Source organism: Struthio camelus, chromosome 1 (assembly GCF_040807025.1).
Source record: "Struthio camelus isolate bStrCam1 chromosome 1, bStrCam1.hap1, whole genome shotgun sequence".
NCBI classification, from domain to species: Eukaryota; Metazoa; Chordata; class Aves; order Struthioniformes; family Struthionidae; genus Struthio; species Struthio camelus.
This window is the reverse complement of record NC_090942.1, coordinates 65,127,114-65,140,382: the sequence shown is the minus strand read 5'-3', so window position 1 is coordinate 65,140,382 and position 13,269 is coordinate 65,127,114. Positions and strand designations below refer to the sequence as shown.

Here is a 13,269-nt window from a genome sequence, read left to right as displayed (position 1 = left end):
TTCCGACACATTTTTTTTTCCCCAAAATATCATAATTTCTAGTGCAAGGTGACTTGCAGCTCTGTTTATTTCCTGCAATTACTTGTTAGTATTTATCCTATTTTATATGTAAACTTTGTGTGTGTGTGTATGTTTATATACAAGGATATGAGTGAACTTTCAAGGGAACGGGCAGCATCCCACACTGATTCCTACAATATTTTTAGACCCATCTCTGCAGCATCAGAGGCTGCTGATCGCTGTCAAAAATAAGCTATCAGACCACAGAGACCTTGAGTCTGATTCAGTCTGCCATTGGCTTTTTTCCCTTGTCCTGTAAGCTATTTATTGTGTATTCAGGCTAAACACATAAATCAGTATTTTGCCTTGATGTTGTGCTCATACAGACATGGGTAAAATGCTGCTCTTGCGTTTTGCTCTTCATGCAGTTCTCTTGGTGTGTAAAATTTATGTTTTTGCATTTTTTTCTTATCCCCTGAATGAATGGGAAGATGTTAAGGTTGGTGAGTGAAGTGTTTGTGAGTATGTGCATCCTTGAAAAGGATGAGATCCTCAGTACAGATCCTCAGTATAGATCCATCTATACTATCTGTCTTTCTGAAGCTGCTAGGCCTGGCTTTATCATGCCAGTGGTAAGAAATGCACTATTATACTTTACTTCATCTTCCCCTTTCTTTTTTCCTAGTTACAGATGAAAACAGTGAATCAGACAGTGATACTGAAGAGAAGCTGAAAGGTAAGGAAAATATGTGAAGAGAACACATGGCTCCTGATAAACTGTCCTCTTGAGTTCCTGGGGTGGTCGAGATCTCTCCTCTTTGCTCTGGCTTTGAAGAAAGAGCTTGTTTCCACGCAGAATGCAGAGAGGAAACAAAGGCCTCAAAAGTGCAGGGAGAAGATCCATAGGCAAAGAACTATAGGAGTCTAAAACTAGTGTTTATACCAACTCCCATCAAAGCTTTTTACATTGATTTTCATAGGAGATGGCTTGGGCACTGTGAAAGTACAGGGAGACTTTTCCAAGAACAAGGTCACAAATGTGAACAGGTTACCAGAGGCAGCATTACAGCAGGACAGGATGTCCAAAGCTCCACTACACATTTGCTAAACTCACAAGACAGACTGACTAGAAAAATGGCATTGCACTATTTAGTTTATTGCTAATTAAAGTTTTCTGCATTTGCTGAATTGTGATGAAGTGCTGCACTGCTTGCTTCACTTCAGTAGAGCTGTGTGGTACATTGGTCTCTAGAATGTTATTCTCAAACCTTCTTGAATTGGTAATCACCCTTGTGGCACGCTGGTGGCAGTAGTCTTGTTGGGATTTATACAGCAAATTAAAAATCTCAACAGAGTTGGAATGCAAAACTGAAACTCCTTCATATTCCAAAGTTTCCTGATTCTGGTCCAGATGCACACCTGAGCTGGGTAGCTGATCGGTTCCCAAGCTGGAGAGGCAGGGGCAAGCAGCAGTTCCCACTCTGTGTCAGCCTCAGTGGGTTGTGCTTAGGAGTGCTTATCCTTACTTACCCTCTTCTGTGTTTTTAGAACAAACCACAGTCTGAGGTTCCATCATATGTTTGTGAGCACCACTTCCCATGCAAGTACTCGTATATGCCTGCTTTTGCTTTCGTGGTCATTGGGAAACTTTGTATCTGTACAGACCAAAACCTTCTGCTGCTGCCTACCTTTTGACAGGCTCTCAGGCTAGCCTGGAGATGAGGGGGAAAGGGTTTGAGTCCAGATCCTTCAGGAACTTCATTCACAATCAGCTTGAGACATGGTGTTATCAACTGTGGTCCATATAAACTATGGTCCATGTTCATATGTAGCCGAGAAAGACAATGTAGATATGGCCAGGAAGACTCAAACTCTTGTTCCTAATGGCCAGGGTGAATCATGTACTTCACCCTCTGTAGCATCCTAGTACTTCCCAGCCTGACAGCTTTGCATAAGTCTATTGCCTAGTCTGTTGGCCAGAACCTAGAGAGAAGAGCTCAGGAGATCTTAGAGCCATCAGTTCTGATCCTGAATGAATCCTGACTTGATCTCAATCTGAGTCTGGATCCAGGCAGTACATTTGGGCCCATATCTACCAAGAACACGGGGAAGAAAATACCATGATAGTGTACAGCCCTACCACTCCACTAAAATCTTCTAGAGGAAAAACGCTGCACTCTGTCTGGGTAGCATGCCTCCTCGCTGCTGTGATACAGACTTCGCAACTGCAATGTTCCCACATCTCCATCTTCACAGCCAAACTTAAGCGCTACCTGAAAAAGTATAAGCTCAGTGAGTTTGAGAAGAGGAACCTGCTTTCTCTTGTCTCTTCCTTTGCTGATCTCGCTGCTCATAAAAAGTTTTTGTTGTTGGAAATTGAACGTGGATGTACATAAATCCAGAGAGAGGACTGTTTTCTCTTGCAACTAGGAACTGCTTGTGGAGGGGATGCTGGAGATGGAGCAGTCACCCCAGATCTAACAGCACTGGGGTCTGAGCAATATCCAGATCCATACCTGGATCTGAGCGATTGTGAGAAAAACTTGCATGTCTAGAAAAGTGTGAATAGGAGCTTTGGCATTCAGTAACCATTTATTCTGGTTGTAGCTATGTTTTGTTCTTTGCCTTATCATACTGTGGACTTTCATATTTTTAAAGACTAGGAAGGTGAGATGATTTAGCAAGTGTTTAAAGACTAGGAAGGTGAGATGATTTAGCAAGTGTTTTTTTTTTTAGGGATGGGAGGGGAAGGCTTTCCATTTTATATGTTTCACTTAACAGACCAAACTTACCAGCAAGTTCTCGTTGCTTTGCAAGTCGCTGTGCATCAGCTGAAGCACAGTAAATCATCAGACTGCATCAGGTTGTGTGTCAGAGCCATAAATACTGACCCTTGGGAAGGGAAAATGTTCAAAGACAAACTCTGCCATGATGACAGCAGTACATTCCTGGTATCTTTAGCAGGTTGCACAGAATATAAACAGGCAAAGCTTGAGTGGGCTTTTCAGAAGCACTCAGCATTGCTGTGACACTGCTTCTTTTGAAGTCCATGGTAAAACAGAGATCGCTTCTGAAAGCTTCTGAAGAATTACAGCCTTAAAGCAAATAATGTAATAGCTGATGAGAGAAAGGAAACTAAGCCGTTTTTCCAGGAATTTTGCTGTCCAGGAACTGTTTAACTCTTTGTTCTAATTTAAAAGGCACCTTGAGAATGCTCTGAATTACATTGTCTGAAGTAGTCCATGAGTGGCACATCTTAACCAGACAAAGAGTCAAGAGTCTGTTCTAAAGTATATACTATTTTGTAGGAAGCCTTGTCTCTCAAGCAGAGCTCTTTTATTTATTTAGTGTTTCTGCAGGATCCCAATGGCGTTTTTTTCTGTCAAAAACATCACATTGCCACCCACATTGGCGAAATGCACATTTGTGGGAAGTGTGCTGTAGTCTCTGCTTGTAGTTTATTGGGTTTTTTGTTTTGTTTTTTTCTTTTGTAGTAGAGGTAGAAGAGACTTATGGAGATTTAATTTGGGATGCAACTGTAAAGCAAAGCAGGGGGATGGTCATAGGGAATCTCATCTGGTCTCTTCCCAGCAGGCAGCTTTTCATTACTTTCCATGCTGGAGTGTTTATTGTCCCACAGCTCCTATGTGTTGCAGTTAGAGCTTGCTTGGCAGATTTTCTCATTTTCCCATTGTCTTGGGTGAATTTGTAGAAACATGGTCCTGAGAGATTAGCTTTAGGCATAGGAAAAACTGGCATGAGCCAGCCTTTTTCATTTGCACCTCTTCTCATATTTTCTGTCGCTGGCCTGCAGCCCAAGTCCATGTTATAACAACCTGGGAGTCCCCAGCATTACTCAGCCAATGGAGCCCTAGCCTGACCTAGTATTTAAGAGCTGGGCTTATAAAACTGGGGATCGCTACCCACAATCTCCTCTGAACAAAGGTAATAATCACATAACAGTGCTTGCTTTGACTGATACATAAACAAGGGCTAGTATGTATGTCCAGACATTGTCTGTTACTCTGTGTCCCATCTGGACCTCACTTTAGGTTGTTTTTGCCTATAAAAGCCATCCATTAAATCCTTCTGCTGCCAGAGTTCTTCAGGCTACTTCTGGTGTGTGCACATTCTCGTGATCTGCCTCCATGTGCTTTTGGACAAGCCTATGTCCACAGGGTGATGGTACTCGCAAGTACGTCCCATCTCTGTCACTGTGATGCTTTGTCAGTTTTTGCAGTGCACCTTCCAGATGGTTCCCGCTTCTTGCTCAGCCACCAACAAAGTAAAAGCAGTGAGATGGTGGTGAGTTTCTCCATAAATCTCTGCAAAGCGCTGTGGGTGCTCTCTGCGAAGGACTAGACAAAGTGACAGTCTCTTATCTCTTTCTTTGCAGCTCACAGCCAGCGTCTGGTCCATGTGAAATCTCGCCTGAAGCAAACCCCACGGTACCAAACCTTGGAACGGGACTTGATCGAGTATCAAGAGAGGCAGCTGTTTGAGTACTTTGTTGTGGTGTCACTGCACAAGAAGCAGGCCGGGGCTGCCTATGTCCCTGAAGTTACCCAGCAGTTCCCATTAAAGGTGTGGTGCCTATCAGGAACCGGCTGGCTAGTGCCTCTCAGAATGCATTGTGCACTACAGAGCTGGAGGAGCCACAGCTTCTCTGATCACATATTATACTAGTAATCCCTTTGCTGTGGCATTGTTCAATAAGACTGAAGATACAGGAGCTGCCATAACCCCTTGAGAATTGTCATGATATTCTTCCTCGCTGGAAGTGCAACTGTTTAGATCTTTTGCTGCCCTTGGCTACATTTTTTAATGCAATTATTCCCTTTCTCCCTCTTTCTCTTTAGGGAGAACCAACGCTGTGTAACGATGAGTACAAGGAAGACATGCCCTTAAAGGGAGGGCACTGCTTTTTCCAATAGTCTAGCTAAGAACAGGGAATGAGAAACGGGACAAACGCAGAGCAAATGTGACTGTCTTTCTAAATGAGATGTAACAGGAGTTCCCCTCAGACTTCAGCTTGCTTTTCCCTTTTCTGGAATGCATGTCCCAGAGTGGGGGCACAGTGTTTCAGGGGCAGGTGTTGCAGAAGTAGGGCTTGGTGGAATTGGGAGCAGAAAGTTACTTTAAGGTATCTAAAGATTAGGTGAGCCAGAATCACAGAAATTTTAATGTCTTCCAGGCAGACGCTTAGCCTCTATCATCACCTCTTCATTTGTCACAGGAAAAATATTTGAAGTCGTTCCATCCCCACATGACTAATTGGAAACATTCCTTTTCGCTGTTCTCTGCTAGCTTGAACGCTCATTCAAATTCATGCGTGAGGCAGAAGACCAGTTGAAAGCTATTCCCCAGTTTTGCTTCCCTGATGCTAAGGACTGGGCCCCCATCCATCAGTTTGCCAGGTAAATACTGTACTTCGTATCCCGATCTATGCAGAATGGATTTGTATATCCAGCTAATGAAATATGAGAGCTGTTATGGTAGAAAATCATACAGTGCCCTGAGAAGGGCATATTGGAAATACAGATAAGCCCTTAATCTTTTCACAAGTCAGAGATTTTGTGTGTGAGTGATGGGTATCTTTTCATTCTGTTTTCTCTTTCTGCAGTGAGACATTCTCATTTGTCCTGACTGGGGAAGATGGGAGCAGGCGGTTTGGATACTGTCGGAGGTTGCTGGTAATTATCCATGATTCTGTTTGTTAGCAGAAGGGAGACCACCCCTCTCTGGGGCTGATATTACTAGCACCCTTTATGGAGAGTGGAAAGCTGCTGCTCTTCTCTTTCAGTGTGGAAGAAAAGGGTGGAAGCAGACCAGCTTTATTCTTTTCTGCTTAGTGCCAAGGTTGCTCTCTGAGTACCACCCTCCACTCCGAACACAGCTTTTTTGCCTTTTCCTCATGCTGGTGCTTAATGTTATGAACACGGACTGTTGTTCCACTGCTAGGCTGAGGGTAGAATTTATCTCCCTTAGGTTTAGATAGCTGTTAAATAGTTTTCTAAACCTATACTGGGCCTGTAGGCTCAGAGTTGTCTCTGTAGAGCAGTCTGCCCTGCCTGACTTAGGAAGGTTGGGATTGTACTGTTTATGGGCCCATTTTTCTTCACTATTTTTAGGTGTCAAAGTTTTGAACCAGGCTTGAAGTCTTCCACAGCATGCTGTGAAATGCATGCCGTTTTCTGAACCAGCCAGCGAGTTGCGGGTGCTAAGACAGCAGTCATTTGGTCTCTGCAGTAGTTATAACTGACTTTTTTTTTTTTTTTTTGTACGTGTATATTTCTGTTTCTCTTGCAAGCCCACTGGGAAAGGGAAGCGTCTCCCAGAAGTTTACTGTATTGTGAGTCGTCTTGGATGCTTCAACCTCTTCTCTAAGGTGAGGGGGAGAGAGGAAGGGAATTTGTGCTGCAGGCAGAAAGTGAAGCCAGCACCAGAAGAATGGGGATTAGGGAAGCTGATGGCTTGAGAAGGGGGTTAAAATGGTGTTGGCAAGGCAACCACATGCTAATTCCAGAACCTAGAAAAAATACTATTAAAAATAGATTGTCAGCTGTTGGCTTGTTCCTTCAGCAGAACTGCCAGTACGCGAGCATCGAGAGATTAAAAGGGGTCCTGGCTCGATGGGTTAAGGGGAGTTTACAAGGGTAAGGCTCCCATTGACCTCACCAGTGCTGAGTTCCTCTTGTGGAGGAAAATGAAGGGTTTCCAGTTGCATCTCTTATCTTCTCCCTTTTGATTCAAGTCTCCATGTCAATGCTGGGTTAAGGAGAGAATTTAGATGCTGGTGCACATTATTCCTGGTGTTACCTCCCTCTTCCTCCTTGACGACCTCCCTCTTCCTCCTTGACGCATTTTTGTTGCTTTATGTTTTTGTTTCAGATCTTGGATGAGGTTGAAAAGAGACGGGGCATTTCACCAGCGTTGGTGCAGCCCCTCATGAGGAGTGTCATGGAGGCACCTTTCCCAGCTTTGGGCCGGACGATTACAGTCAAGAACTTCTTGCCAGGCTCAGGGACAGAGGTAAAAACATCACCTTGGAGGGAGAGAGATGTAGGCCAAAAAGCACCACTGGAAATGCAGGACTGGGAGCTGGAAGTTGGGATTGTGATGGGATGCTGTGGAGATGTTCAGGAAGCAGAGGTTGTCTGGCAGCTGTGTGGAAGGAAGCAAAGGAGTAAAACAGGGGACCTGAGAGAACGGCGAGGAGACTTTTTCAGTAAATTATCCTGTAAAAATGAAAATAGGGCATTCAAACTGAACTGCACGGACTGGCAGAGCCCACACTGTGCCACACAGAGCTGCGCATGGCGCTGGGTCTGCTCTAGGCTCGCCACACTTAATTTCCTGAAGGCAGTATTAATATCACATGCTTCAGCATTGTTAATGCACAGTCACTGTTTGTGTGGGACAGGGCAGGGCTTTCCAGTTAAAAATACCTGAAATTATCCAAGGCAGTGATACAGCCCTTCAAGAATGGTGTTTTTACAGGGTGGAGCTGAGGGTACATGTTGTGAGGACAGTGGGAAGATTTTAAGAGTGCAGAACTTTTGGGAACAGCATTGGAGGACTGCGAGAGGTTGGAAGGAGCCGAATTGGATGCAGTCTTGGCCGTGCTTCCTGTTGGGCATGGTCTCTGGTGTGTGATATCCCTTGAATGTGAGAAAGGAAAGAGAGTGAGCTGATGATGTAGGTTGTGCCTGCTGGAGAACCTGCCAAGTTAAGCAGTATAGACAGTCAACTGTCTGTGCTTGTGCTCCCTGCCTCGCCCTGTTTTATCTAGCAGTGTAGATGTACCTTTTGCTGAAGGCAAACATAAAGAACAAAAAAGCGTGTGAGGACCAAACCAGAAAAATGAGTTATAGCCAGAAGAGGATAGAAAAGAAAATACATTTGTCCGTCAACAATGGAATTAGTGAAACCTCTTTCCTCATGCTCCCCCTTCTCTGGGCGCGAGGCAGTCGCTGTGCTGTGGCTAGGCAGGAGCTGTGCTCGTGCCGACTGTCCAGCCGGTGCGTACGTGCTGCTGGACAGGGAGCTGCTGCCAAGCAGAGTGTGTAATGGCTCCATGCTGCCTGCCTTTCTCAGCAGGGACGCTGTGCTGGGGCACGAGCGCCTCTCTCCTCCATGGGCAGCTGATTTCCACAAACTTACAGAACTTGATTATCCTTGGGACGCTGTCTGTTAAAACTGCAAATCGAAACTGGCCAGTTGTAGATTCAAAAGTTAGTACAAGAGGAAGGAACCACGTGGGAGCATGATTACATGAATCTCATTTCCTCTGGGAAAAGCAGGCTAATAAGAAAGGTTCTGTGAATACATTAGAAGAATGAGACAGACATAAGAAAATATTGAACGGCAACCCTGGATTGATTTTTTTTTTTTTTTTTTTTACCTTCTTAGTGTTAGCAGGCCTATAATGTATGATAAGTGAAGACATTCTGTGTGGGTTTTTTACACTTCAGTCATCAGAAGGAAGATGATTTATAGTCAGATATTTAACGCTATTAAATTAATAATGTGAGAGTGCAGAACACAACAGGAAAAGAATTGGCTCAAGACACCTTGACGGTATTTAGGTAAATAGGACCTAAGGAAATTCACGATACAGTTATGCAGAAAACAACTGCAGTGATCGTCGAACGTTTTGCAAGCAGCTCTGAGAATGGGAAGTCCCAGGGGAATAGAAGAGGGTGGCCTAGTGTTGGTCTTCAAGCAGAGGGAGAGTAAGGATTCAAGGAAATGTAACCTGACCTAAATTTGATTGCTGGAAATACATAGGAACAAAATATATAATGAGTTTGTATGAATCTAGAGGATCATAAAGTAGTGAGAAGTAGTCAGCTTGGATTTGTGAAGAATGAATCATGTTGAACTAATCTGTTTTTCTTCTCTGAGGTACCTGGCCTAGCAGGGAAAGGAAAAAAGGGGAAAGCTTTTTAGGAGAATTTGGGAAGACTTTCAGCATAGCACTACAAGATGACTTTCTCATTAACCAAACTGAAAATACAGACTAAATTAAATTACTGTAGACCACATGCATAGCTGATTACTCCTAGAGTGCAGATTTGTAGATTCCCAATGGTTTGCTGTCAGGCTGTGAAAATATTTCAGCTTTTTGTTTCTAGGATCCTTAATGTTCATTAATTATTCTGTTGATGGCATAAACTGCACATTTACGTAGTAGGTGGATGACAGCATACAGATGGATTGCAGGCACTTTGGAAAGGAAAGGATTAAAATTCAAAGTAACCTTGACAAATGGAAGATTTGGTCTGAAATTCAATATGGACAAGAGCAAAATGCTGGGAAGGAGAAATCAAATAGTCTAATACAATATGGAAATAAGTGAGTGAGCAACAGTACTTCAAAAAAGGATCTGGTGGTATAGCGGACCATCGAATGAGCAAAAGTACGAGTATGATGTTGTCAAGACAAGATCCTGCATTGTGAAAGAAAATAAAAGGATGGATTTGGATAATGTATTTGGAGTATCATTTTCAAAAGAAAAATCCAGACATTAGAGAAAGTCCCAGGGAAGTGCTGAAGTTTATTAAGCGGTTTAGAAAATAGAGGCAAAGTTTGAGAGAATTGTTTGCTTAATGTAGAAAATGAAGGACAAAGCAGGGCATGTGACAACAACCTTCCAATATACAAGAAGTCTTATACAGAGAGGAAGGTGAGCGGTTGTGCTGAGGGTAAGACAAAACATAGACGGAGTACTTTGCCACTGAGGTGGTGTAGTTTTAGGTTTGGAGTTGGTAAGGGTAGTTCAGAACTGGAGTTTACAGTTTCTTCTGGGGTTTATAAAATGTCTATTGTTTGAGGTTTATGGGAACAAGTCAGATAACTATCTGCCTAAGGTAATGAGTGTGAATGCTAAGGTACTGTGACAGGGATTGTTTAAGTAGATACGAACAAATGAAAATGTCCTCCTGCTATTCTTTTCCACAAGTACTATAAAAATTTATAGTTGGTAAGTTAGACATCCGGACCAGATTCTTGCAGTGTAAAAAAACCAAACCAAACAAACAAAAAAACCCCCAACTGTAAAAATAATAAGAGTGAAGAATCAAAAGGCTCCATGCCATTCTCCTTGCATGCCAGGGAGCCTGGAAACTGCTCCTAGCAGGACACAAACTAGTTTTCCTCCTCATAAAGAGCTCCCTGTCCTCAGTCCAGCAAGGGGAACTTGTGGTTGGTGTCACTCCGTGTCCATTGGAGTGGACTCTGGATAGTCTTCAGCTTTATCTGGAAGAAGGATTTCTGGGAGGTCTTTGGAAGGACTATGCTGGAAGGCTTAACACTGTGTGGTGTTTGCCAGCACAGTCGGCAATGCTTGTCAGCTCTGAGGACCCCTTGGGTCCTGGCTTGCCCCAGTATTGGTGGAGGGCCGGAGTTGACCTGGGGCCTTTTTTTCTCCAACAGGTAATCGAGCTGCGGCGGCCTCTCGACTCCAGGCTTGAGCACGTTGATTTTGAGTCCCTGTTCACGTCCCTCAGCGTGCGGCACCTGAGCAGAGTCTTCGCTTCCCTGCTTCTGGAAAGGAGGGTGATCTTTATTGCTGACAAGCTCAGGTACCCTCTTGCGTTTCCCTAAACCAAACGCTGGCAAGGAGGGAGGCTGCAGTGGCTGGTCCCTCTGCCATGTTCTTTTTCTCCTCAGCTTCTTTCCAGCTTCTTACCTGATGTGAGTAGGGCTGTAATTCCCAGGAGTGGGGAACTCTGGAAGCCACGTGCCATAGTTCTGCTTTGCAGCTTGCGAAATGTGAGCTTTTTCTCATCCCCGAGGAGAACCAAGTTCCCTTTCCTCCAAATCATTTCAGAGCAGAGCCGCTGTGGGAAGCAAAACCCCTCCTCCTCTTGCTCCATGGTGAGACAGCGTTCCCCACTGAGCTGTGCTAAATTTTCAGGGAGCAGGCCTCAGGCAGAGGACACTGTCCCTTCTGGGTTGTCCCCTGATGTCACAAGATTAGTTTCCTAGATTTTCTTGCTTGTATTTTAATATTAGTTCCTAAAGACTTTTTTCATGTGGAAGGGTGAAGGGAAAGGGTGAAGTGAGGAGGAATGAGGCAGAGGACCTCCCCTTGACTTTTTCAATTTGCTCAATTCCCCCCGCCCCTTTCTCTCTCTCTCTCTCCTGAGTTATGAAAATGGGCCCAGGTTTCTTTAAGATCTTGTGCAGCTGGTGGCTGGCAGCTCTCCAGCCCTTGAAGCACTTGCGGATTCAGGGAGGGAGAGTACGCCAAGCCTGGGGAAGGAAAAGCTGCTTGGATGAGTAATGACACTTAGGAGCTGCTCAGGTTTCAGGAGCGTACAATGCCCCCAAGCTGTCTGTTTTCACAACTTCCAGCCAGCAGGCTGCATCTCTGGGGCTGGGGCAAAAAAATGGAGAGGCCCGTTCTACAGGGGAGTTAAGGGAAAAATTCATCCTGCAGGGATCCAGTGCTCTGAGGGCACTGCTCAGACAATCTCATCATAGGAGTAGGAAGGCTAGAGGGAGGGAAGCTGTAGCATCCAAGCAGCACAAGCTCCTTACAGTTCTTGGCAGCCACCTTTGGTAAGGGAGGGGAAGATGTGCTTCATTACAATCACTAATACGTTGTATGTGTAGACACTTAGTATTCTGGATGCTTGAGGCACACGTGAGATGCAGAGCATTCAGACTTGCATTGAAACGGAGACAATTCATCCAAATGCTGTATTTCTGCATAGTGTATATGATTTGTGCGATAATTTATGATAACAAGCTTTGTTTCAGAGGGTTGAGGGTTCTTATCCCCAGTAGGGGAGATTTAAAATCCTCCTTGGAAAATCCGTTAAGGACACAGACGTCTTTATATTCTCGAAATGAGGCAGGATGCAAAGAATAGATTGTAAGGTGTGTGTCTTGCTTTTTTTTTTTTTGGCCATCAGTTTAGAATGAAGCTTTATTTGGCAGATCTTTCACCATCAAATCTTCTTATGACAGTTATGACAGCGCACCACAATGTGTTCTGAGCGTGCCATGTGTTAAAGAGTATCTCCAATTCAAAGCACTGCTGTGGGTTTGGCCTCCCCCCCAACCCCGTATCTTCTGTCAAAGAAATCCAGGGACGTTAGGAATGAATCCAGCTGCCCAGGCCTGTAAAATGGAATTGGAGAGAGCTGTTGAATCACGGTTTCTAGAAATCTCTAAATATAACATACACAGCTTTCTTCTGTGAAAAAAATTGCCATGTTTTAAAGATCCGGGGTCTGTGGGGCCACAGGGCTCAGAATCAAATATTCAGTATAGACCCGCCAGCTCTCCACAAGGCTTTTAATATTTGATGTTTCTGAGAAGACCTTGATCCTAGCATCACGCAATTTCAGGAGAGTCTTAGTGTATCTTTTCTTGTAACAAAAGATGTAATTTCTCTGGCCCTTGTTGTTGTGGAGAAAAACTTGCAAATGACCCCAAACGACTGCAGAGGATAAAGAAAATAACCCTCAAAATGAAATAACGTATTGTATTTTTAATCCAGTCCAATGATTGGATGGATTGGCTTGGTGCACCTTTCCTAACAGAGAGGTCAAGAATCTCTGTCTTTGGGTGGAAATTGCGTGTTTTGAACACTGATATTGTACATACAGGACCTCATGTCCACATGCTACTTCCTTTGGGATAGGAACACACTGAACTCAATGAATTGAAATAGCGTTTACTTTAAGGGTAAAAATGCCAATTTCAGGGAAAAGAAAATAAATATTTTTTGCCAAATAGCTTAAGAGGGGGAAAAAAAACCCACAATAGAAGCAGCTGTTCACAACTGCGCAGAGGTTTGGAATGCTAGCAATAATCCAGCAGAGATGGATTAACAGGCAAAGTGCAGGTGACATGATGAAAGGTGCATAGCAAGTTACATTTATCAAGAATCTTTGCAATTTTCTGTGTGGGTATTATCAACAGCTGTATCTGTACCTGCGTATAAGGGTGTGATGTGTCTCTCTCTCCCAGAGAGAAAATGATGTATGCATTTTATTTATGTCTTCTAATTGCTATAAAATCTGTCTCTGGGAAAGAAAGCTGAAACGGCTCTTGCCAAATACTGTGTGAACTGTGAAATGTTTTCAAGCTGAGCCAACAAATGCATCTAACAAGTGTACAGCAAGTGTATTTGGTCTTTTCCATCTTTAGAATGAACATTGAGTGTCTTTTAAAGACCTGTCAATCCAAAGGTTTGCAGCGGAGAAGGAAAGAATTTGGTTTATTTTTTCCTCTGTTGCCATGGAAACGAGT

General features: G+C 43.8%; 1 protein-coding gene across 3 annotated transcripts in view; it reads left to right on the top strand.

The window, feature by feature from the left end:
• DENND2A (DENN domain containing 2A) overlaps nucleotides 1-13,269 on the top strand; it is a 65,377-nt gene that overhangs the window by 39,437 nt on the left and 12,671 nt on the right. For all 3 annotated transcript variants that reach the window (XM_068945457.1, XM_068945476.1, XM_009679933.2), the window contains 7 exons: nucleotides 686-736; nucleotides 4,397-4,584; nucleotides 5,308-5,417; nucleotides 5,624-5,693; nucleotides 6,311-6,388; nucleotides 6,892-7,032; nucleotides 10,438-10,586. In XM_068945457.1, coding sequence (XP_068801558.1) covers nucleotides 686-736; nucleotides 4,397-4,584; nucleotides 5,308-5,417; nucleotides 5,624-5,693; nucleotides 6,311-6,388; nucleotides 6,892-7,032; nucleotides 10,438-10,586 — 787 coding nt within the window. The remainder of the gene's footprint in view (nucleotides 1-685; nucleotides 737-4,396; nucleotides 4,585-5,307; nucleotides 5,418-5,623; nucleotides 5,694-6,310; nucleotides 6,389-6,891; nucleotides 7,033-10,437; nucleotides 10,587-13,269) is intronic.